At 37.1% G+C, this 25,958-nt stretch overlaps 2 protein-coding genes across 5 annotated transcripts in view; one reads left to right on the top strand and one right to left on the bottom strand.

Moving 5' to 3' along the window:
* Nucleotides 1-17,348, bottom strand: part of Foxn2 (forkhead box N2) — a 57,562-nt gene extending 40,214 nt beyond the window's left edge. The window contains exon 1 of one of the 4 annotated variants that reach the window (XM_047522706.1): nucleotides 17,269-17,348. The gene's annotated coding sequence lies outside the window, so the exon portion shown is untranslated. Of the gene's footprint in view, nucleotides 1-12,804; nucleotides 12,864-16,716; nucleotides 16,916-16,953; nucleotides 17,131-17,268 lie in introns of those variants that run through there. The other 3 variants (XM_047522703.1, XM_047522705.1, XM_047522704.1) reach the window with 3 other exon arrangements.
* Nucleotides 5,348-25,958, top strand: part of LOC124962890 (translation initiation factor IF-2-like) — a 127,809-nt gene continuing 107,198 nt past the window's right edge. The window contains exons 1-3 of the mRNA XM_047522137.1: nucleotides 5,348-5,352; nucleotides 16,242-17,317; nucleotides 18,031-18,072. Of these exons, the coding sequence (XP_047378093.1) occupies nucleotides 5,348-5,352; nucleotides 16,242-17,317; nucleotides 18,031-18,072 (1,123 nt within the window). The remainder of the gene's footprint in view (nucleotides 5,353-16,241; nucleotides 17,318-18,030; nucleotides 18,073-25,958) is intronic.

Here is a 25,958-nt window from a genome sequence, read left to right on the forward strand (position 1 = left end):
TCAAAAGAAAAGATAGCAACAAATATAATGGTATAATATGAAAAGGAATATAAGCACAGAAATACACACACACACACACACACATATTATATACATATAGTTACATTCATTCATATTCAACTATTTGGAACCTTCAGTCCTATTTCAGAATTCTTATCAAGTTAAAACACTAAATGTAATAATTTCCCATCTACTTTTAGATATTACTTAGATCATGAATTTCAGCATGCTGACTCTAGTACTTTTACTTACTTATTGTTTTCAAACCCAGGGTCTTGCTCATGCTCTACCTCTGAGCTACACCCTCAGCCCCAAATAGTACTTTTAAAATATGGGTTCATTAATATAATGTTTATTTAATAACCCCCAAATCAGCAATTCTTATGAACTATAAGAATTATAAAGAATTATAAAGATCCACAGCAAATAAGGAATAATTGAAACTAATTCACTTCCATTTATATGTTTGATTTTTTAAAAGATGATTTTAAAATTACTGAAATTTTTTATGCTACAATTTTCAATTTTAATTAAGCTTCTGTCTTCCCTATATTATAGTTCTTACTTAAGAGTTCTATGTTATTGTTTCTCAGTAATTTTAACTGTTGAAATTTTATTTTTACTATATTGTCTAAGAATTCTTATTAGTAAACAAAATATAACACTGAAAAAAGACCCAGCTCCAAATAAAATACAGTAGTGAATTTTTTTATTTTTAATTTTTTTTAGTTGTAGACGGACAGAATATCTTTATTTATTTATCTTCTTATGTGGTGCTGAGGATTGAACCCAGTGCTTCGTATGTGTTAGGCAAGTGTTCTACCACTAAGTCACAATCCCAGACCCAATCATCAGTCAATTCTTAATATCACAAAGCAAACTTATTCCAATTTATTTTTTCCCCGTACTATCAAGTCAGTCATTAAATACTCCTTTCCTCATAACTTCATTGGGGAAAATCAATTTTACTTTCTCTAATAGACTTCTATTACACTGAAGTGAAAGAAACATACCATCACTGTTACATTCCACTAGAAATGGGAAAAAACTGAAATCAACACTTGAGCAATTATACCAAAAAGCTTTGAAGAAAACCAAAGTCTGTCCTAGGTTTAAAGCAAGGGATGATTAAACTTGAACTATTGACAGCATTTAACCTATAAGACAGCTGTTTCTTACCATTTTGACCTCACTGTACTAGCTTCCTACTTAAAATCTGTTCCATTAAACACTTAAACATCTGAAACCTGCAGCATGTAACAAATGAACAGCATGTTTTGGTTACAAAATTAAGGAATTTATAATTTCTAATTCCTTTTAGGTGGTCTTAAGATATTTGGAAAATATTTTTATTGACTTGCTATTTCACTCTCCACCAAGAATCAATTTCATCAGCATATCAAGCAATTACACAAATGTTAAAAGAGCAACCAGAGACCAGATGCCATCTAAGATTTGTGATTTCCCCATTCAATCACTTTTACAATCAATATAAAAAACCATCTGGCCTAGGCTAAGATAACCCTACCAAAGGAAAAGAGGCAGTTCATTCACTTAATTCAGATCACCAAACAATGTTTTTCAAAGAAAACAAATAAATACACACATACACACTCAAAAAAAAAAAAAAAAAAAACTGCAGAGTTATATAGCATAGCACAGAAATTAAAATGTTTGTGTATTTTATTGGAACTGCCTAGAAATTACCCCAATCTTCACTATAATTTAAACTTAGCACTAAAATTTACTATATAATAAAAAGAAACTTCCATTCAATATCCTCTTCTTTCTTAATCTGTAATCTCCTTAGGAATGAACCATACATATTAATTAATTATAATAATGTACCATTTCTCAAGACTGGAAGCCACAGCATTATATTTCCTAGATTCAACAGTGTAATAAGCTTGACATAAAATATTATAGTACTTTATAGATACTAATTGTTTTCTAAATCTGAAGACTTTATTTTAAAAAAGGAAAACAATTTTCTTCGTTAATTTATCAGTTGGTAGCAAAAACAGAATCTAACATTTACAAAGCACATTTTTCAAGGCAACAAATCTAACAAACACTAGAGTGTTAAAGATATTCTATCATCTCAAGTAACTGAAAACCTTGGTAACCCTAATGTAAGGGGGGAATAAAGACAAAAAAACTCCCAAATTTTTTATTAATCTAAAATTATATTCATTGCTTTGATTAATATTCTTCATTATAAATATTTCCCATTCCAAAAACCTAGTACTGAGATTAAAGAGCAGATTCAAATTCCAAACATTCTCCAGAAAGATGTATCTTACACTGCTACATGATGTCATGTGTCCAGGACAAATGAAGCATTATGGTCCCTTAGAGATAAAATTGTCTCTTGGTCATAGATTTAGGTGACACAGCATGTGATTCATTGTCTTCAGAAAAAAAAAAAAAAAAGAGTGCTAGGAGCTGCATTTCCTAGTCCAGAAGTATGGGGGTGGGGGGGCAGAATACAAGAGTCAAACGTTTGTTTTGTACATAAACTGCTTCTCAGATGATGGCAAAATGTAAATAAAATTGGGGGGAAGGTGGGCTTTCTTCCATCTCATGCAAAGAGCAGAAACCACTAAAACTGAAAAAAAAAAAAATTCTGTTGCGACCTTCCACTAAATCTACTTTTTTCCTACTTTTCTCTTCCCTGAATATACTTTGTAAACTATGAGTTTATATGCCATCTTTAAATAATTTTGTGTGACTCACCATTCAAACACAGTATACATAGTTCCCTTATACATTGTTGCAGCATTTGTTTCCAAAATAAATATAACAATTGTTTATCAGTTTCTTGGGGAAGTTAAAAAGAAGCAATAATCCGATAAATTTAAAAAGGAGACATTTCTGCTTCTAACCACTAAATAACAAACACTCCTAGTACTCTGTACAAAGAAAAAAAACTTTTCTTTACAATGAATCCCTTGCACACAATCTTGCATTTCACAGAAAAAAAGATTTTAAAAAACAATACCATGAAAAATCTAAATTGAGTGAAGATCATTTTTTCTGATAAGGAAAATGGCTATTTCTAACAAAAAATTTTTAAAAGTTGATGACAAAATAATGTGCACATTTTTACTGTTATCTAAAACAGCACCAATTTACCCTACATGTTATTAAGTATAACAGAAAAAGAAGCACTACTAGTTCTCAGAGCAAAGTTTAGAAAATTCATCTTCTCAAACTTGGGGATTGTAATCAGTGTCACATCTTAAAAAAATGTGAAAGGCATAAAAAACTGACAGCACGGAAGTGAAATAATAAAAATAATCGCTAATAGGAAATATATATACCACCTAGAGTTGAAGTAATATTACTTGTCCCAAAATCATAAAGTGACTAATTAGTCAATCAGCACTCTGTTTTGTTTTGATACTTTAAAAGTAACATTTGAAAAGAACAAAGTTAGGAAAACCTGAAAGTCTACAGATCTAACCTAAAGGATGAGGGTATATTGGGTTGGCAGCTGAATATAAACTAGTGTTATTTTTTGTCATCAAAATTTATGTATAGGGGACTAGGGTTGTAGCACAGTGGTAGAGAACTTGCCTGGCACATGTGAGGCACTGGGTTCAATCCTTAGCACACATAAAAATAAATAAATAAAACAGAGATACTCTGTACATTTATAACTAAAAAATTTTTTTTAAATTTATGTAATATGATTTCAATACCATGTATATAATCCATAGCCAAGCAGTAAATCTCTTCAATTAAATTGGTCTACTAAAAATGAATGTCTTTTAAAGTGTATTCACACAGCCAGGCATGGTAGCACTACTTGGGAGGCTGAGGGAGGAGGGTCCTGTTCAAGGCCAGCCTGAGCAACAGCAAAATCCTGGTTCAACATAAATAGGGTTGGGAACTTAATTCAAAGGTAGAGCACTTGTCTAGCATGAACAGGGCCCTGGGTTCCACCCCAAGTTCCAAAACAGACAAACAAAAAAAAGTATATTCATGATCAGAAATAAATTTAATAAAAGCCAGGCATGGTGATACATGCCAGTAATCCCAGAAACTCAGAGGAGACTGAGACAGGAGGATTGAAAGTTTAAGGCCAGTCTTGGCAACAGAGACCCCATCTCAAAATAAAAATGAAAAAGGCCTGGGAACATAGATAGCTCAATGGTAAAGCTGGGTTCAATCTCTAGTAGTGATTTTAAAAAAGAAAAAAAATAATAAATTTAAAAGTCATTGAAAACAAGAGTTCCATATTGATTAATTTAATATACTATTTTATGCACTTCTGAAACAAAAACTTGATTAATTTAACACAATTAAGTTGATTTAAAATAAGACTAACCTAACTTGTATGTATATCTACTTAAGAAAATATAGTTATGCTAAAAATTATTAAAGATATATATTTTTCTGCTGGGCACAGTGGTAAACACCTGTAATCCCAGTAACTGGTGAAGTTGAGGCAGGAGGATTACAAATTTAAAGCCAGCCTCAGCAACTTATTGAAGTCCTATTAACTTAAGTAAGACCCTGTCTCAAAATAAAAAGAGCTGGGGATGTGGTTCAATGGTTATGCACCCTGGGTTCAATCCCTAGTACCAAAAAAAAAAAAGTTACTAAGTAGAGCATTTTAGAATGTAACAATCTAGTGAACATTTAAGTTCCTAAGTAAACACGTGGAATACAACCTAATTCTAAGTAGTCTTACCAAATGCAGTTACATACAGCTAACTAGTCTAATAGTTACTAAGTAGATAGGGTCAGCAACTAAGTGCATGTTAGTTGATAATATAAGGAATATTGGGAAAGAAAATGGCTAATTTTTTCCCCCTATTTGGAGACAGACCACTGTATGCATTGTTTTTTTTTTGTTGTTGTTTGTTTATTTTGTTGTAGGTTGCTCCCCCCATCCCCAAACCTGTTGAATTTGAGATAACTGGAAAGTATCCAGGTAAAATAGACATTTGAGATATATATGATTTAAAATTCAGTGAAGATTTATCTGAAAATAAATTTTGGAGTAGTTAAATCTAACATCTCTGAAATTTGCCCAACTCTATCTTCACAACCATAATCCAAAACAACATTTCTTTTCTTTTTTTTTTTTTTTTAGCAGCTGGCTCAGACTTCAACATTATCTTTTATCTGGACAACTACAAAGGTAGCATACATAAATGAAAACCCCAATACACAATGGCCCTGACTATAACTCCCTAAATTAAGTCTCTGGACTGGGGATGAAGTTCTGTGGTAAAGCATTTGCCTAGCAAGTACAAGACCCTGAGTTCAATATCTGGTGCCAACAATAAACAAATAAACAACAAGAAAAACCACTAAATTAAGTTTTCTTACATCTATGCCGTAATTTGTTTTCCATAATATGGCTAACATGACCTTGTAGAATGTGAATCCGGCAATGCCTCTTTTCTTGCTTAAACCATCAAAGTCACCCTTAAGGTCAAAATCTTTAACATGGTGTACAAATCCTGCATTATTTAGCCACTATCTAACCTCTCTGGATGCACCTTTTGCCACTCCTTCCCTTGTTTTCTACACTTTAGGCAACTGAATAAGTCATACTTTATCTTCCCTCAAAGCCTCTACAAATGCTACTCCCTCTGCCTGGAAAACTCTTCATTCTACCTAACCCTGGCAAACTGCTATTTATCATTCACTTCTCAGCTTAAAAATCTTGACAATTCTCTAACATCCTAGCCTAAGGAGGCCCCCCAGTTCTATCCACACATAGTACTTTATATCTTTATAACATTTTTCACACCTGATATGGTTAAATATTTAGGTTTCTGACAGACTGAAAGGTCCATAAAGGCAAAGCTGGTTGTCTGTTTTGTTTATTGCTCAGATATTTGTTGTCTGACAGATCTGGTTATAGCTCTGCTACTATACAACTTAAACACCTGTAAAACGAGATGATTAGACTTTACTACCATAATCTACATGCTACTCAAAACTGAAATTCTAACATTACTAGCTTTCCTGTAGATATACACAAATAAGACATTTCCAACAGGTATGATTCCTAAGTGTGCACATATTACACACATACACACTAAAAATACTCATTAAGAATGCTTATTGATAAATAGGCATCATTTTAAGAGCTTTACTAGTATTAACTTTTAATCTTCATAACAATCCCACCAGATAGCTGCTATTATTAGGGACCATTTACATGTTTAAATAGATACAGGGATTAAATGGCATGCTCCAAACTGTAAGTGTGGCTCCCGAACACATCCTCTTCATTACTGCACTGGATGCCATTCTACCTAGATTACTTCACAAATACAAAAAGCTGGGAAGAAAATACATACTATCATCAGTATTTCTAAGTCAATATCTACATACTCAAGCCAATGCTCCTCTACTTAAAGTTAGTTCAAACTATACTGATCCTGTTGAAGTACTTCCTGTGCATTTCGCTATTTATATGATTGCTCCCGCTATTTTAACTTTATCTACTAACCCATGGATTGTCTACCTTACCTAAATCTTTCAGTCAAATCCTTAATTTTTATTTTTATGTACTAGGGATTGAACCCAGTGGTACTCTACTACTGAGCTACTTTCCCAGTCCTTTTATTTTTTAAGACAGGGTCTCACTAAATTGTCCAGACTGGATTTGAACTTGTAATCTTCCTGCCTCAGCCTCCAGAGTTTCTAGGATTATAGGCATTAAACGCAGCGCCCTGCATACCCTTAGTATTTAAAGCTTAATTCAATGACAACTCTTACCTATGACTCTTATCCCAACTTGTTCTGTTAGGGTTTTTAAATCTCTTCTATTGCCCAGTTGCTTTTGTATGCCTTCTTTTTATTGTAGTTATTTGTGTAAAAAAGAAACCGTAGACACGAGATCACTTTATAAACACCGAACTTCTCCCAGCAGCTCAGGAGGCGGGAGGATAGCGAGTTCAAAGCCAACCTCAGCAACTTAGTGAGAACCTAAACTTAGTGAGACCCTGCCTCAAAATATAAAAAGAACTGGGGATATGGCTCAATAGTTAAGCACCCCCAGGTTCAATCCCCAGTACCAAAAACCAACCAACCAACAAAAACCACCAAAGTTCTATACCTTGTAAGGCACTTAATCCAGACCAAGTCAAATGGACTGTTAGAGAAATGAAAAGACTCAAACATTCCTAAAAAGGGTACCTCAAACAAGTACAACCTCTTAACTTGCTGCCAAACTGCATTAAAAGTGCAAAGAAAAAATTTATACCCAAATTACACAACATTGTCAAGATTTGTTTCAATTAAACAAAGGAGACATTTTAATCAAACTGCATGAAACAAAAAGTTAAAGGATGAAGTATGGGGCTGGGGAGATAGCTCAGTTGGTAGAGTGCTTACCTCACAAGCACAAGGCCCTGGGTTCAATCCCCAGCACCGCAAAAAAAAAAAAAAAAAAAAAAAAGGATGAAGTATGGTGTTCTCTAAAACATTTACTCAGCAAACTACCATTTAAATACAGAATACTATGTGTGATACTATGGTTCCCATTTCTGCTTTGTTTTCTTTACTTCCTAAATTTGTTCTCCACTTAAATAGTATTTGGAAAATAGTATCACAACAGAAAACTTTTAATATTATTTTGATTCCATCTGAATAACAGAATATTTTAAATTGGTGCTGAAGATCTGGACATGGGAGCACAGGCCTATAATCCCAGAGGCTTGGTAAGGTAAGGCAGAAGGATCAAAAGTTAGAAGCCAGTTTCAGCAACTTAGTAAAATCCAGTTTCAAAATTAAAAACAAAAAAAGTCTGGGGATGTAGCTGAGTGGTAAAGTACCTTCAGGTTCAATCTCCCCCCAAAAAGATAAAGTAGTACTGAACAAAATCTATTTACATGACATTCTATGGGTTCAGAAGAAGAAAAGAGCATCTCACCTCTACTGCATTAACATTCTAACAAGGTCCTTCTCATATTCCTCCAATCCGTCCTCTTCAATATTGGTAGAATCATTTATTTATTTATTTATTCAATCATTTATTCATTTATTTATTTATTTATTTGGCTTGGGGGTGTACCAGGATTGAACTCAGGGGCACTGGACCAGTGAGCCACATCCCCAGTCCTATTTTGTATTTTATTTAGAGACAGGGTCTTGCTGAGTTGCTTAGCACCTCACTTTTGCTGAGGCTGGCTTTGAACTCTCAGTTTCCTGAGATGCTGGGATTATAGGCATGTGTCACCGTGCTTGGTGGTACAATCATCTTCTAAAGAAAAAAACCCCTTTTAAAAACACTTCACAAAGTAAAGTATAAAGTAGGCAATTCAAATGCCTACAAGGGCCAGGTAGGCAACAAATGAATAAAGCTGGGCTGGTGTAAGACACAGAGTATGAGGGGATTGCCCTCCCTAAAAAGAGAAGAGCTAATTAGAAGTTTCTGCCAATTATTACATGACATCAACATTGCTACAATAAATTTTTCCCTCCATTCCCCCTCTTCTCTCTCTCTCTCACCTGGGATTGAACCCTGGGGCGCTTAACCACTGAGTCACATTCCCAGCCCTTTTTTATATTTTATTTAGAGACAGGGTCTCCCTCAGTTGCTTAGGGCCTGAGCTGCTGAGAATACAGGCATGTGTCACTGAACCTGGCTCCTTTATTTATTTTTATTATAATAATTCATTCGCATTAATTGTACAAATTAATGAGTTTCGCTATGGCACTTCCATTTATACATATATTCAGCTTTGATTCTACCTACCAATCCTATTTTCCTCCTTTGACCTCCTTCCTCTCTCTCCCTGCCCCTTCACTTTTTCAAGAAATAAAAGAACTCTAGTATTTTTGTGAAATGTACCAATACTTAAATGTTAACAAAAAGGCAAAATTTGGGGGAAGAAGTGTCACAAGTCAAAACATAGCTGTTGATAAAATATGTGAACTGGTTTACAGCAAGGGGTCTGATATTTATATTCCAATAACCATTCCCTAGAGGTTCTCAGAATTGAGTAACAGTGGTCTTCTCAATTCAAAGGAAAGGTACACAACTTTTTTACTTGTAAGGTTTTATTAAAACTTTTCAGCTAGGGTTGTGGCTCAGTGGTAAGAGCACTTGCCTAGCATATGTGAGGTACTGGGTTCGATTCTCAGCACTGCATAAAAATAAAAATCAAAATAAGGATCCATTGACAACTAAAAAAAAAAATTAAAAACTTTAGTTCCTAGTACCATTAGTCCACTAGCAATAATAGCAAAAGGAGCATTTTTCTCTAAACAGCTTATCTGTTTTAGGATATAATTGTTTTCATGGTTACCATGTTATAATGCATATGTTATATAGTCCAGTTTTCTATCCCTGAAATTCTTTATGGACTGTATGATGGAACCAAATACATATTTATCTGCTTTTTAGCAAAGAAACACCACCATGAGACTCCAGAAAAATCATCAGCCTAATAAAATCTAAAATCTTTGGTATACTGGCCTATAAATTCCCAAAAATACAGACATAGAAATACAGACTCTGGTTTGTTTCATACCACCCGAAGCTTCCTGAAAATTCTAAGCTCTTTCAATCCGTTAGCTTTTTTAGAGGGATTTAAGGTCCTTTATCCCATGCTTTAAAACTACTTAAGTCATCTCTCCTGATTTCCTTGAATTATTTGCTTTCTCTACCAACTTCCTTAGCATCCTGGATAGAGCTTTAATATAGAACTTACTATTATGATTATTCATAATTATTTGTTTACCTTCCTGTCTTTGCCATTAAAAGTAGTTCTCAAATTATTGATGCTCTTCCACAATAAGAAATACATTTTGTGGGGCTGGGGTTGTGGCTCAGTGGTAGAGCGCTTGCCTAGCACATGAGAAGCACTGGGTTCAATCCTCAGCACCATATAATATAAATAAATAAAGGTACTGTGTCCATTTATGACTAAAAAAAATTTTTTTTAAAGAAATGTATTTTTTTAGAAATCCATGACACATAAACATATATAACAAAGACAAAAAATTCATGAAATAACACTTATACCTTCTGCTACATACAATGTGCTAAAATTTTCTCTTTCACTAGTTTTTAGGAAATTCTGAACACAATGTGCATGATGGCAGATACTAATCCCAGCTGCTCAGGAGGAAGAGGCAGGAGGTTTGCAAGTTCAAGTCCAGTCTGGGCAATGTAGCAAGACCCTGTCTCAAAAATGAAAGAATATGGTATAGTGGTGTACACCTGTAATCTCAGGGGAAGCTGAGGTAGGAGGATCACAAGTTCCAAGCCAGCCTCAGCAATTTAGTAAGACTCTGTCTCAAAATTAAAAATACAAAGAACTAGGGATGTAGCTCAGTGGTAGAGCGTCCCTGGGTTCAATTTCTAGTACAAAAAAAAAAAAAAAAAGAAAAAGGAAAAGAAAGAAATCCTGCATAATTTACTATATTGATTCTAGTACCCATTTAAGAAATATAATACTAGAATATGAATCTTTGTAGCCAGAATGCAATACATTCATTTTTATGCTGTAATACAGAACATAAAATTTAATAAGCAAATGTTTAAGTGAATGAATAAATATAGCAGCATGCTATACAAAAAAAGTTAAAGAAGGCTTTGAAGTCAAGCAAACCCATCAGCTACCAACTTACTCATGCAATCTTTGACAAATGATAGGACCTTGCTAAATCCTGGAGGATAACACTACTTACTTAATATACTATAACAACAACTAGGAAAAGTAATCATATTCCTGTCAGAGTAGGCACTCTATAAATATTAGTTTCTCTCCTTACCTTAGTATTCTTTCCTACTCCTTCCTGGGGGCATATCATGATCTTGTTCTGGCAAATAAATACCCCTTTTCTTAAAGACCTCAGATTGTACTACAAAGAATGTGTATTTTCAATGTGACAAAGTGGAATTCAAATACTCAGCACTACATTTACCTAATTTCTCATTATGTTCCTTTATTTACCAGAATACAATACTCTCTTCAGGGTTATTACTAGGAATTAAATTATAGATTCATATCTAATAAAATACCATGTGAATTCATGCTATACAATAAAAGGTATCAATTGTTGCTATAATTATTAACCTCACTTTCTTTTTCTTTTTCCTTTTGCAATAATGGGGATTGAACTCAGGGGTGCTCTACTATTTAACTACATCCCCAGCCCTTTTTATTTTGAAGCAGGGTCTCACTAGGTTGCCCAGACAGGCCTCAAACTTGCAATCTTCCTGCATCACCCTCCTGAGTAACTGGGATTACAGGTGTGCCGCAAGGTTCAAGGTGAGAACCATGCCTGGTTCAATCTCATTTTCTTTTCCATAAAAAAATAATCATGACTTATTTATCCAGGAAAGAGCTCAGAGTCTGGGTTCTTTTTCCCAGTGTGCTTTCCCCAACACATTTTTTAAACCACTTCTCAGGAAAAAAGACATCTGAGTAGAAAAAACACCAAATACCTATGAAAATACTGTGAAGGAGAAAAGAATTTTCCTATAACACCTACAAACTTTTTAGAGATATAAATATAATTAATGATAATTAAATTATACTGGCAACAACAGTAATATATCTACTTGGGAAGAATCAAAGTAATTTCCTATTATCTGTGTTGGTAGCAAAAAGAAGATTATTATTATAGTATATACATTAAATCTTTATGATAATAGCACATCTTCTAAATGGCTATTTAAGTACTGAGAATTAGCCTATTAGGACTTCAACAACTTACGTTTATAAATGTCAATGAAATCAACACCTATGGTGAGGAGATAAATACTATTTTGTATTTCAATTCGGCCAACTACAGAGAGTAGAAATGATGTCTCTCACCACTCTTCTCTTAGCACCTAAATACAGTAGATACTCAATAAATATCTCTGAGTTTAAATTTTTTTATGGAAAAGAAAACTAAGTTGAGGGAAGTAAAAAAATACATGAATCAAAATTAGGTCAAGGCCTTTAAGTATAGGCTGTGCTTAGTGACTTGTTCCCAAAGAGTACAGGGGGAGGAGGGTGGGTCAAACCTGGCAAAGATCTCAATCATGTGATTAAGAGTAACAATACTTCACTTCTGTGGTCTCCCTCCCTAAATCCCATCATCCCAGGTTCCTGATGAGAAAAACATCAGACAAATCTCATTTAAGGAACATGCTATAAAATTTCTGACTAGGACGTAAAACTGTCACAGTCATCAAAAACAAGAAAAGTTAGCTGCAACAAATGTACCCTAATAATGTAAGAAGTTAGCAATAGGGGAAACTGGGTGAGGTATACTGTGTACCATCTCGCAATTTTCCTGTACAACGTAAAACTATTTCTCTTGAGAATAAATGATGATACACATTATTTTATTTGGTGGCAAGACAGAGTATTCTCATGATGAAAATAAAGATTATGAATACAATGAAACCTAGGCATCATACTCTATAGCATTAGGAAGCTATATAGACCAAAGCAAATAAATGCCCCTTAAATTCTAGTTTCCCAAAGCAGTCTTAGTTCTCAACACTTCTACTACTGACTGATAAAAATTACTTAACTCTAGCTGTCATCTCTGCATTTCCCCACATCTCTACTGGTAGTCACTACAGATCATGTTTGCCTTGATATTTCCCACTCGTCTTACATTCAATAACTGAACTCAATATCTTCTTGATAATGAACACCCTCCAAACCTCTCTTGCAGTTATTCATTTTCCCTTCAATTGTTCTCTTTTTCCAATTCCTTTCCATTACCAGTGAGTCATACATATGTTATGGTCAAACAAGCCTTCCTCGAATAAGGATTTTAAGCCAGGCATGGTGGTACATGCTTGCAATCCCAGCAACTTACCAATGGTGGGGCCGAGGGAGGAGGATTCCAAGTTCCAGGCCATCCTACACAACTTAGCAATGACTTGTCTCAAAATAAAACTTAAAAATGGTTGGGATAGGGCTGGAGATATAGCTCAGCTTGTAGAGTGTTTGCCTGTCAAGCACAAGGCCCTGGGTTCAATCCCTAGCACTGCAAAAAAAAAAAAAAAAAAGATTGGGATGTAGCTCAGTGGTAGAACCCCCCTGGGTTCAATCCCCAATACCACAAAAAGCAGGGAAGGATTTTTACATCATTCTCCAGATTATTTTTTTTTTTTAAATTTTGGCACCAAACCATATTTAAACTCAGAAGCAATGTTATTCTCAGTTATTCTTTTTTACCCTTTACTTGTAAAGACCGACTTCTCCGTCCAATTCTCCAGCTCACACACTAAGTTTTACTTTTCCTTTATACAGAAAATTATCACATTCTTACTAAGCATATAACATATATCTGAGGATTTAAGTATCCTTTAAGTTGTCAAAGACCTTATAATCCAGCTGGGGTGGTAAAATTTAAAAGTATAACAAAGTATATGAAAATTTATCTTGTTAATACGACATCCTCAGTTCCTTGTAACAGGGCCTGGCACATAATAAATTCTCAAAAATATTTATTAAATGAAAACAAGGCAGAATAGAATGCTACATCCCAAAAGAATTACATTCTATCAGAAAAGGGAAAGAATTTTCAGATACAAAGGTGAAGGGGGGTCTAAAGTTCCATGATTCTAAGGTCAGAGGGCAGTGAAGACTTCAGCCAGGCCTCAAGATTAAGCAGGTCTTCAGTAGTCAAGAGGATGTATACATGTAGATTTGCAACAGAAAAACGTTACATCAGTTTAATTAAAAATAAGTAAGATTGTTATACCACACTGAGGGAGTGAATAATGAACAGTTTCTGAAGGTTAGTAGAAGACAGGAGAAGACTGGAAACAAAGTTTGAAAGGTCTTGAGAAGAAATCTGATTTCATGCTTGATATAAGAAGGGGTTTCCGTTTGAATGATACAATCTGCAAGATTAATAGGGGTAACATGGAAGTTCTACTTGAGAAAGCAAGATGCCTCCCTATCTAGCAAACCTTCTAAGGTCTCCCTCTCCTTTCAACTCTTACAGCTCCTGACTGCATCATACAGTTCAACTTCTAACTATATCTTCTCACAGTGTAAACTTTTTCCCATGTGTACTAATCTCTTTCAACCCAAGAACAAGGATCAAATCTAGGCTTCTTTTTTCTTCCCTAAGAAATGAAAAAAGCATAGGGTTCTCAAAACTATTTTTGGAGTACCTTTTGGGTGGGGTAACATGTAATCCCAGCAACTTGGAAGGTTGAGGCAGGAGGACTGCAAGATTCTGAGCCTGGGCAACTTAGAGAGACCCTGTTTCAAAAATTTTAAAAGGCTGGGTATGTAGCTCAGAGGTAGAGTGCTCCTGGGTTCAATCTCCAGTAACCAAGAGCCAGGGTGGCTCACCAGCAGCAGGGCACAACATTATAAAATAGACACATACTAAGCAATAAACTACCAAAAGAATAAGTCCTGTTTGGTTGGCTTTTTTTTTAAGTTTAATTTTGATAGATCTCATAAACTAATGATGTAAATTAGTTACCCTGCAGCATGTTTTCAGGGCTTCCTGCCTTATGTAAGTATCTCATTACCTCATTTACTTTTCTATCAACTAAGCATTGGTCTCAGTGGTCAGTGTATGCACTTATTTTTTTCAATTGTATTTTCTTTTCTGCACTGACACCTATGGTACCTTTTCAATATTTTTCCCTATTCACTGATTGAGCACGACTGTTAAGGAGTAATTAAAATTTCAATAAATGGTGCTGCTATGACTTCTCTACACAATTCTTTTACAGATTTTAAATATTTCCAGTGGTTTAGCATTTTCCAAGTAAGACTGATTCAAATAAAAACATGTTACAGAAATAATTCAAATTCATCAAGGCATTCACAAAATGAAATCCTATGGATTAGTAATCAAGGATTGTACTTCAATGTAAAATTTTTCCAAAATCTCCAAAAGTTTATCTTTTGATTTTTTTTTTTTTTAATTTTTTTATTTTTTATTTTTTTGGGAGGATGAGGGATACTGGGGATTGATCCTTGGGAGCTTTACCACAGAGCTACACCCCCAGGTTCTTTTTATTTAGAGACAGAGTCTCACTAAGTTGCCTAGGGCCTTGCTAAATTGCTGAGGCTAGCTTTGAACCTGCAATGCACCTGCCTCAGCTTTCTAGGTCACTGGGATTACAGGCAAGGGCCAATGTGCCCAGCTATCTTCAACTCTTTGACCTTTCACTTTTATGTATTCTAAAAGTCAAATTTCATCCTCTTGAAATAAAATCTGTTTATGTTAACGTTCATAACATAAACATAAACTATTTTTCCAAAAGTTTAAGAAAGTGCACATACACAAATCAAACTAATATCTATTTCACCCCTAAAAAAGTATTTTCACTGGTAATTTTATGCACTTTAGGTCATAATTTATATGTAAAAGGAAAAAAATTGAGATTTATCTACAACCACACACACACACCCGAATGTGATTATTTCTGATTATAAAATCATTCATTAATGGTATTGAAATTCAAACGATTTTTTCCAGAGCCAGGAAATTCCATAATGCACTATTCTATTACTCCCATTACTCTGATACCTATCAACACTGCTAAGATTTTAAAAGATGAATCATCAAAACAGCAAAAGACGGCAAAAATGTCAATACACACCTTTTCTGAACTGCAAAAGAAACCTGTTAAGTCTTAAGACTCGAATGATACTGAGATCGACATGAACAGTTCAGTTTTTTCCACTTCCCCAACTCCGAATGCAGCAAGATAAATCTGTATGTGGAGCTACAGCACAGTTTCAAAGCCCCTGGACTATCAGAGAAGCCTCAGCCCCTAGAGCCGCTAGAGCACTCTACTGCACTCGGTCGGCCACGTGGCTGTCACAATCGGAAGGAACAGAGGAGAAACAGCATCGACTAACCTGAAAATAAATGACCTCACTCCTCCCCTCACATCAGAGTTGAGGTAGAAGAAAAAGAGTCTGTGTCATTTCTTTGCACGCTAAGACTTTTTCCACGTGAAGGGAAAACGAAGTACTGGGACTGCGTTAATGCGGCTTTAAAACAAATCAAGTGCAAAAATATCCTGAGAGTGCAACTTTCCACGGAATTGGCTACCCCAACTCCCAGGAGTTGCGGTGGGAACAGAGGCATTTTGCAAAAGGGGAAATGGGAGTGAAGTTAGAGTGGAGCACCAAGCGCAACGCACATGGACTGCTTTCTCCCAACTGTTCTGCGATCCAAGGAGGCGCCTACTGGAGAGGGGCAAACTCTGAAGGCTGATGGGCCTCTCCAACCACAGACCTCTCACGATGCCTGGAAAGAGAGCACTGAAGGGTAGAGGCAACCACAGCCCCAAAAGAGGCGGTGAACAGGAAGTGTCCATATTGCAGCGCTGAAATACCAACTCCCAACCCGCCAGCAGTTACCCTTGGAGGCCCCCTGGGCGCCCACTGGAGGAGGGACAAGAAGGTGCCCCGGTTCAGCACCCCGACATCCGGGACCCGCGCACGTCCACCCAACGCCCCGCAGCCCGAAGTTCGCGCCCGGCCGCCTCCCCGGGCACTACTTCGCGTGGCCCAGCCAGTCCCGCCTGGGTCGGGCGAGGACTCCACGCCCGGCACGTCTCGCTCCACTTGGAGCCGGGGAACGGCGTTGCAAAGGCTCCCGAAGGGCTTGGGGTACTTCCCCAACAGCAGAACGCCCCCACGGACGAGCCCTAGTCGCCCTCGGAGCTACCGCCCAGCCGGGGGGAGCCGACACCCATGCCGCGGTTTCCGCCGCGCGACACTCCCTCGGGGCGATCACTACCTCTCAGGAAAAACTCCTAACTCCTCGCGGGGCCACGCTCCCCTCAGTCCGACACCAGCGGGAGCCACATGCGACCCGAGCCGCGCGCTGGGGACACCCCCGCGCCAGCGCCAATTCTTCACGGGACAAAAATGTCCCGGCGCGTCACGGGACAGCCGCCTCCGCGCCCCACGCCCGGCGCCGGCCGCACGCGCTGCCTCCGCGCCCCGGAGCCGCACCGCTCGGCCCGGGACTCACCGTCAGCTCGGCCGCCGCAGCGGGGAAGCGAGGGGTGGGCCGGGAAAGACACAATATGGCAGAGCACCGCAGCTGCTCCCTGTGGCTTCCAGCAGCCGCCTCCGGGAAGACGCGGCAACAAGCAGGCAGCGGCAGCTGCGGTGGCGGCCGCGGCAGCACCACATCCCCCTCCGGCTCGCTTCCTCCCCCTCCTCCCCCCGCCCCGCTGCCATGGCAACGCGGCGCCTAGGAGATTGGCCCCGCCCCCTCTTCCGTCCCCGCCTCCCGCGACCCCCACGGAGAGGGCTCGGCCCTCCCATCCCCGTCCCCTCCCACCTCCTTCGGAAGGGACGACTCCGACAGCGCCCGGGGCCCAGAATGGCAGGTAGTGTGGGGTTGAAATGCGGCCTCCGGAAGGGCGGGGCTCGCACACAAGAAGGGCGGAGAGGTTGTGGGCCGGTGCGGGATTCGGGCTGAGCAGGGGCAGGGGAAGGCGGGAAAATGGAAAGGTCTCGCCTGTCCCGGGAAGGACCTATAGGAGTGCAGCGGAGGCGCGGCGCGGCTGCTGAGTGGACGAGCGGGCGCAGGGCGGGGCGAGAGTGGCCGCCTGGGCCGGTCCGCCTGGGATGCCTGTGCTCTGACTGCGGTGAGTGCCCTGTATTGCCTGAGGTTCTGTCATTTCCCCAAGAGCTTTCCTCCATTGGCCAAGCCTCAGAAGCGCTTTAGGGACCGTAAAGCATTAGTATATTAAAAAAGCGTTACCCTCACTTAAGTGAAATTTTGTAGAAACTAAGTTCCGGAGTTTCTGGTGTGGGGAAAATTGACTCTGGAACCAGGTCCAAAATTAGTAAGAATATCATTTACTGAGCGCTAAGTGGTAAGGACAGCGATAAGAACTTTACATGCATTATCATAACCATAATGCAAACTATACATTTTTCTAGATAAAACAGGAATGTGCAGTTAAATATGAAATTCAGATAAATATAGCAAATTTTTCTTATATAGAAACTTTCCATTTGGGACATACTTCTTGGTGATTTTGGTTTTTGCTAAATCTACCAAGCCTGTACTAACTCATGAATTCTCACTTTACAGATAAAGAACTAAAGCTTAGAAAAATAGCCCGTCAAATACATGGTAAGAAGCAAACCAAAGTTTATGGCGCCTGCCTGTAATCCTGGCAACTGTGGAAGCTGAGGACAGAGGATCACAAGTTCAAGACCACCTTCAGCAATTTAATGAGGCCCTAAGCAATATAGTGAGACCTCTTAAAATTAAAAAATGAAAGGACTGGTAGCTCAGTGGTAAAGCACTCCTGGGTTCAATCCCCAGTACAAAAAAAAGCAGCAACAGAACTAAAACTCCAGTTTCCTCTTATGATTCTGATAATTAAGTCTCTGAATTTCTATGTCCACAACTTAAAATACTAGAGTACTGATAACCTGTCTCACAAAGATGTTGAGTAGATTAAAAGAAAAGGACATGACACCCAGACACCTAAGCAGACTCTCAATAGAAATTCATTTCCTTCCTGAACAATGATGTTAACTAGATATTCACTGTGGGCTGGGACTTTGAGTACCAAGTGAATTGAATATGAAACAAGCTGCCTGCAGAAAATAAAACGGGTCAAGCTTTAGGGATAACAGATACTGAAGAATTAGAGGTATCAGGATATATAAAAACAAATGGGAGTATTTGATCCCTTCATTCCATAGATGAATACACTGCACTTATGTGATTTGTCCAAAGTCACCTACTAGTTCCATTTATTTTTCCTTACACTGTCTTGGATAGCCTCACAGCTGCATTCATGGGGAGAGGCTACAAGGCAAATGCACAGTGCTTCAATCGGAGCAAGAGTTGCTGCCAATTCTCCCTTCAGAGCAATTGCTGTTGTCCCCTCACATGAACAAAATGATGCAAGTTCCTGGAAGAAGAGTATAGAAGAGAGGGAGCTGAGGAAGAAGGCAGGGAAGGTCTTGAGAGAACCTGGCTTCTAAAAAGCCATCGCCTCCTTATACCTGTTTTGTTTTAATTCTGCTTTTCATTGCCATGGTGGCCACTAACATAATATAGTCTTCATCTCTTTACAGATATGTACTTAAATATACCTGATATATATATTGATATATATATTCCATGCTTGATATATTAAACATTAATTCTCTTTTTCCCTCACTCAAACTCAAGTGGTTAAGTACTCTTCCTTAACTCTAAAAGAATTACAGAATTTAAGAGCTGAAAGATACTTCAGAAATACATCATCCAGGATCTCAATCTATCATGGATGAGAAAAGCCAGAATTTATATAACTTGTCCAAGGTCAGATGATGAATCTACTATACCCTCACCCACTAAATTCTCTCTGCTGGTCTTCTTCACTGACTAACCAAACCCAGAGATGCTGGGCACTTTCATTTTATTTTTACTGGAAATTGAACCCAGGAGTAGGTATACAATGAACTCCATCCTTATTCTCTCGAAATTGCTAAATCTCTCCCCAAGTAACTAAGGCTGACCTTGAACTTTAAATCTTCCTGCCTCAGCCTCCCAAATAGTTGGGATTACAGGTAGCACCACTGTACCTGGCTTGGTGGGCACATTTAAATAATCTCTGTGGGTAAAGTTCAAGTCTCTGTACAAATGTGTTATACTCTTAAAGTCCAGGGATACTAGTATTCCTATTTTAGAAGACTCTGAACATCTGGGAAGGAAAACAGCCTTGAACAGATGATTCAGAGTTAAATAACTTTCCAAGAGTTTATAAAAGTAATAAGGCTAGGAAAACAGAACTTATCTCTTTAGGAAAAAGAGAATCTTGGCATTGAAGATCTCTTGTGAAGCTTTATTCTTCTTTTTCCAAAAGACTTCAAAGAAACATATTCAGTGATAAATATTACTGGAAGACAAATACATTAGAAAATATATTGTTTAAAATTCCCTCATATTTAGGCTGAAAAGTAGTAGGAACTTAAATATGTGTTTATATCTTAAGTGCATTTATCATTGGTAATGCTAAACATATTTAACAAAAGACTTTTAACTAAAGTGTGATCATGATAGATAACTCTAAAAATAACCAGTTTATGAATAAGGGTTCTAGACTTAAGCCCCTTAAGGAAAAGGATCACATCTTTTTCATCTCTATAGTCTAATTTCATAGGACAGCTTCTGATACAGAGGTGATATGCAATAATTCTTGTCAATAAAAAAAGTAATTTTCCTCAAATTATGATACCAGGACTGGGATATAATATTCCTAAGTATTAGCCTACTACTTGGGCTAAAAAGTTAGAATTAAAAATAAGTCTATAATAGATGTTGACGTGGATGTGGGGGGAAAGGCACACTTTTACATTGCTAGTGGAATTGCAAATTGCTGCAGTCACTCTGGAAAGCAGTGTGGAAAATCCTCAGAAAACTTGGAATGGACCCACCTTTTGACCCAGTTATCCCACTCCTTGGTTTATACCCAAAGGACTTAAAATTAGCATACTACAGTAATGCAGCCACATCAATGTGTATAGCTGCTCAATTCACAATAGCTACATTGTGGAACCAACCAAGATGCCCTTCAACAGCTGAATGGATAAAGATCCTGTGGTATATACACGCAGTAGAATATTATTCAGTTATAAAGAAGAATAAAATTATGGCATTTGCAGGTAATTTGATGGAGTTGGAGAATATCATGCTAAATGAAATAATCCAATCCCAAAAAGCCAAAGGCTGAATGTTTTCCATGATAAGTGGATGATGATATGTAATGGAGGAGGGAGAGGGGTGAGAGAAGAATGGAGGAATTTTAGATTACATAAAGAGAAATGAGAGGGAGGTGGGTATGAAAAATGGTGGAATGAGACAGACATCATTACCCTATGTACATGTATGATTTCACTAATGGTATGAATCTACATTGTGCACAACCATAGAAACAAAATGATGTACCACATTTGTGTACAATGAATCAAAATGCAGTTTGTAAAAAATTTTTTAAAATAAAATAAAAAAATAAAAGTTTAATTTCCCCCTTAGGGATCTTTTTAAATGCACTTCTTAAAAGCAATCATTTACATGTAATAATATCTACATTTATACAAACCCTGATATTGACAATAATTTGGAATAGTCCTGTTGAGAAACAGAAAACTAGACAAGCTCAATAAAAATATTTAAAATGTCAGCTTAACAACTTTAGAGCACTAATAACTTAATGAGGAATTATAAGGCCATTATCTGAAGAATGATGGAGACCTAGGGAAATGTATTTGTTCATTCCAAACAGGTGATGGGTAAATGAACAGAGATGAGGAACAGAGATTAGTGTTTAGGGCATGCAATGGAGAAAGAAGAAGAACCCTATAGAATCCAGCTTGTTTTGGATTAGGAATCCAAATGACTATAGTCTAAAAGTAAAGGGGCTATAGCTCAGTTTTGGATCATCTCAACCCTGAATTTAGATAGGGTAATTCCTTTAAGCAAATACCCAAGCACTTGGCAGAGCAAACTAAACTCCTCTGTGCTTATCAGATAACTTTTTTTTTTTTTTTTTTTTTTTTTTTTTTTTGGTACTGAGGATTGAAACCAGGAGCCCTTTATCATTGAGGTACATCCCTAGACCTTTTTATTATTTTATTTTGAGACCATGTCTCACTAAATTGCTGAAGCTGGCCTGGAACTTGTGATCCTCCTGTCTCAGCCTCTCAAGTCACTGAGATTACAGGTATGAACCACCAGGCCTAATTAGTAAACTTAAAATAATTTCTACAAACAGTTTTGCAAATACGATGTTTAGTACACAATAAAAATCAGTCATGCAAGGAAATAAGAAAAATAATAGAGCCTAGTATGATGGCACATACCTGTAATCTCAGCAACCTTGGAAGCAGGAGGATTGAGGCCAGCCTGGGCAATTTAGTGAGACCCTGTTCAAAATAAAAAAGGGTTTGGGGTATAGCTCAATGGTAAAGCACCCCCCATTCAATCCCTAGTACATGGGGTGGGGGTAGAAAGAAAGAATGAAAGAGGAAGGAAGGAGAAATAGCAGAGAAAAAGAACAGACACTAAAAGTGATTCAGATAGTGATTTTGTTTTATTTAGTTTTGTTTCATTTTATTTTGGTACCAGGGATTGAACTCAGGGCACTTAACCACTGAGCAACATCCCCAACACTTTTTTATTTTTTATTTTGAGACAGGATCTTGCTAAATTGCTTAGGGCCTCCCTAAATAGCTGAGGCTGGTTTTGAACTTGAAAGCTTCCTGCCTCAGTTTACCAAGCTGCTGGGATCATAGGTATGTGCTACTGTGCCCTGCTTATGCCCAGATTTTAAAATGACGATGCTCACTCTGTTCAAATAAGTAAAACACAAGATTAAACATTTAATCAGACAAATAGAAATGTGAAAAAGACCCCGGAAAAGAATTTAGAAAAAAAAAATCACTAATTGAAAATAAGGACTCAATAATGCATATAACAGCATATTAGGCACAGATAATGACAGAATTAGTAAGCTAAAAGTTAAGCCAAAAGAAAATATTCAGAACGAAGCACAAAAAGGGAAAAGGACAGAAAATACAGAACACAGGAAAAATAGGTAGAAGGTATAGTAAGAAGGTTTAATGTACATGCACATAAATGGAGTTCCAGGAGTGAAGAATATTTTGTAGAAATAATATTTGCACCAGTGAATCCCCAGAAGGATAATTTTTTTTAATCCACACAGTTGACACAGACACATGATGAAAAACCTGCTACAAATCTTAAGCATAGTCAGAGAAAGCAAAGATGACTTTTAAAGAAAGCATTAGACTTAATACTGATTTTTTAACAGAAATAACTGAAGTCAGAAAATGATAGGATGACTAAAGGACTGAAAGCAAATATATTTTAAGAATGAAGATGAAATAAAGGTGGGACACACCTGAATCTAAGTAGCTCAGGAGGCTGAGATAGGAGGATGGCAAGTTCAAAGACGGCCTCAGCAACTTAGTGAGACCCTAGGCAACTAGGTGAGACTCTGTCTCAAAATTTAAAAAATAAAAAGAGTAGAGCTGGAGATGTGGCTCAGTGGTTAAGCACCCCTGGGTTCAAACCCCAGTACCAAAAAAAAAAAAAAAAAGAATGAAGATGAAATGAAGAAATTTTCAAAGAAACTAAATTAAGAATTTGTCACCAGTAGGCTCTATAGGCTGAAGGAAAATGATCCTAGTCATAAAGTCTGAGATACAGAAGGAAATAAAGATCAATAAAAAATAATAACTACATGGGAAAATATAGACAAATATTGATATCAATTATATAGGACAGTAATATTAATGTTTTCTGTATTTAAAATATACAACAATGTCAGAAGATAAATGGAATCAAGTATTCTAAATTCAGTGCATTCTCTAGGAGGATGGAAAAAAACAATGTTTGACTTATTAATTTAATTACTCTGGTAAATCAAGAATACATCTTACAATCCATAAAATAATCACTAAGAGAATTATAAAATACTATGTATGTCAGTCAGGGTTCTTCAGAGAAATAGAAGCAAACACTTGGTAAATCCAAACCCTGTAGGGTAGACCAGCAGGTTGGAGACCCAAAAGAAGAGTTGTAGTTCAAGTTCAAAGGCAGATTTCTGGCAGAATTCCTTCTTGCTTATAGGAGGTTGTGCTATTCTATTAACACACTGAACTGAATGGATAAGACCCACCCACCTTATGGAAGGTAATTTGTTTTATGTAAAGTCTACTGATTTAAAAAAAAAAATTTTTTTTTTAAGTACTAGGAATGGAATCTATGACCTTGCACAAGCTAGACAATGCTTTACCACTAAGCTACATTCCCAGTTCACCAGTCTACTGATTTAAATGTTAATCTCATTAAAAAACAAAAAACAAAAAACCTTACATAAATATGTAGAATAACATTTCACCAAATATCATCATGCATATCAAAATTGACACGTAAAGTTAACCATTATGCTAAGCAATTTAGACTCTAAAAGGGGGAAGAGAGGGAATGGAGAAATAAAAAATAATCGATCTAAATGAAAGAAGAAATAAAATGAGGACAAAGTGACACCAAATAGAAAATACTAGCTGAGCACAGCGGCACATGCCTGTAATCTCAGCAGCTCAGGAGGATAGCGAGTTCAAAGCCAGCCTCAGCAATTTAGCGAGACCCTATCTCAAAATAAAATATAAAAAAGGTCTAGGGATTTGACTCAGTGGTTAAGTGTCCCTGGGAACAATCCCTGGTACCAAAAAAAAAAAAAAAAAGGAAAGAAAGAAAGTACTTGTAGGGAGCTTAGGAGGTAGGGACAGTGCTATAGTTCATAACTATATAATATATAGTTCAGTGGTAAAGTGCTTGCTAGCATGTGCAAGGCCCTGAGTTTGATCCCTAAACTCTAACATGAAAAAAGACAGAATAGCTTATAAGATGATTATTTATTTATTTATTTATTTACTTATTTATTTATTTAGTGGTGCTGGGGGCGTGAACCCAGGGCCTTTCGCATGCTGGGCAAGAACGTTACCACTGAGTGACGCCCCCAGTCAGATGACAGAATTAAAACCAGATGTATCACTAATTATACAAAGTGAAAACAGATCCATGTTTAATGACAGATTGTTTTGTTTACCTATTGCTTTGTAACAATCTACCTAAAAATTCAATAGCTTTAAACTATATTTTGTAGCCAGGTGCAGTGGCTGGCACCACTTCTAAGCACAGCACTCCAGAGGCTGAAGCAGGAAGATTCCATGTTCAAGGCCAGCCTCGGCAATTTATTGAGACCCTGTCTTAAATAAGAAATGAAAAGCGCTGGGTGATATAGCTCAGTGATAAAGCGTCATTGGATTCAATCCCCAGTAATTAAAAATATATATATACGGCAAGAAGTAGATTTTGTTATTTTTCATAAGTGTGTGGGTCAGGACATTGGATAGGACACAATGGAGATGACACCTCTCTCCCCTAGGTGATGTCTGCTGGGGCCAGTGTGTTCCAGATAGCCTCTTCACTCACTCACTGTCACCTCAGCAAGGATGACTTCCATGACTGGGTGAAGGGCTCCCTGAAACAGCCTGACTGATATCATGAGACCATATTTATGTGGCCTTGTTATCACTTGATTGGTTTCTTTAATTTTTCTACAGGTAGTTCCAAGACTTCCTCTCCAGATGGCCTTTCAATGCAGTCTCTCAAGGGAAACAGGCAGACTTCTTATACACACACTCAGGGCTCTCAAGAAGATTAGGCTTGGAAGTAACACATGGTCACTTCTGCCAATTCTGTCAGATAAAGTACATTATAGGCCCCTGCCTGAGTCAAGAGGAGGGAACTACATCAGGATATAAATACTAAGAGGTGAGATAAGCCCAAGGTCACAAAATTAATATAACCAACTACCACAAATTGTCAAGACTGGACAAAAAAATAAAAACCCAACTATTCGCTATTTGCAAAAGACATACCTAGAACATAAAAATGCAGAAAGCTCAAAAGTAAAAGGATGGAAAAACTAACCCATGTGATACTACCAAAAAAAATGAGGTTGGAATAGCTGTTATTATCAGATTAAGTAGACTCCAAGGAACCACTATCAATAAAGGGGGACTCTTTGTAATGACAAAGACAATCTGCCATTTTTTTAAATTGTAAGCCTTCATGCCCCTTAAAGTATATAAAGTGAAAACTGTAGAACTACAAGGAGGAATAAAAAATTCATGATTTTAATACGGAAGGTTAACACATTCAGTTACTCATAAAAACAGGCAGATAAAAAATTTAGTAAGAATATAAGTTCGAACAACATTATTAACATATTTGAGTGTAAATCATAAAGAGTACATTCCTACAGTCCTTTATTTAATGAATAAATGCAATAGTTCTTGTTGTTACTGTTTTGGCTCATAAAACTGAAAAACAAAAATCAAAGAATCCAGAGCCTTCTAGTTGGTTACAACTTATTTCCAGTTATTACCAGGATATATATTTTGCAAATATATGTACCATTGTGTACC

This window comes from Sciurus carolinensis, chromosome 13 (assembly GCF_902686445.1).
Source record: "Sciurus carolinensis chromosome 13, mSciCar1.2, whole genome shotgun sequence".
Classification (NCBI taxonomy): domain Eukaryota; kingdom Metazoa; phylum Chordata; class Mammalia; order Rodentia; family Sciuridae; genus Sciurus; species Sciurus carolinensis.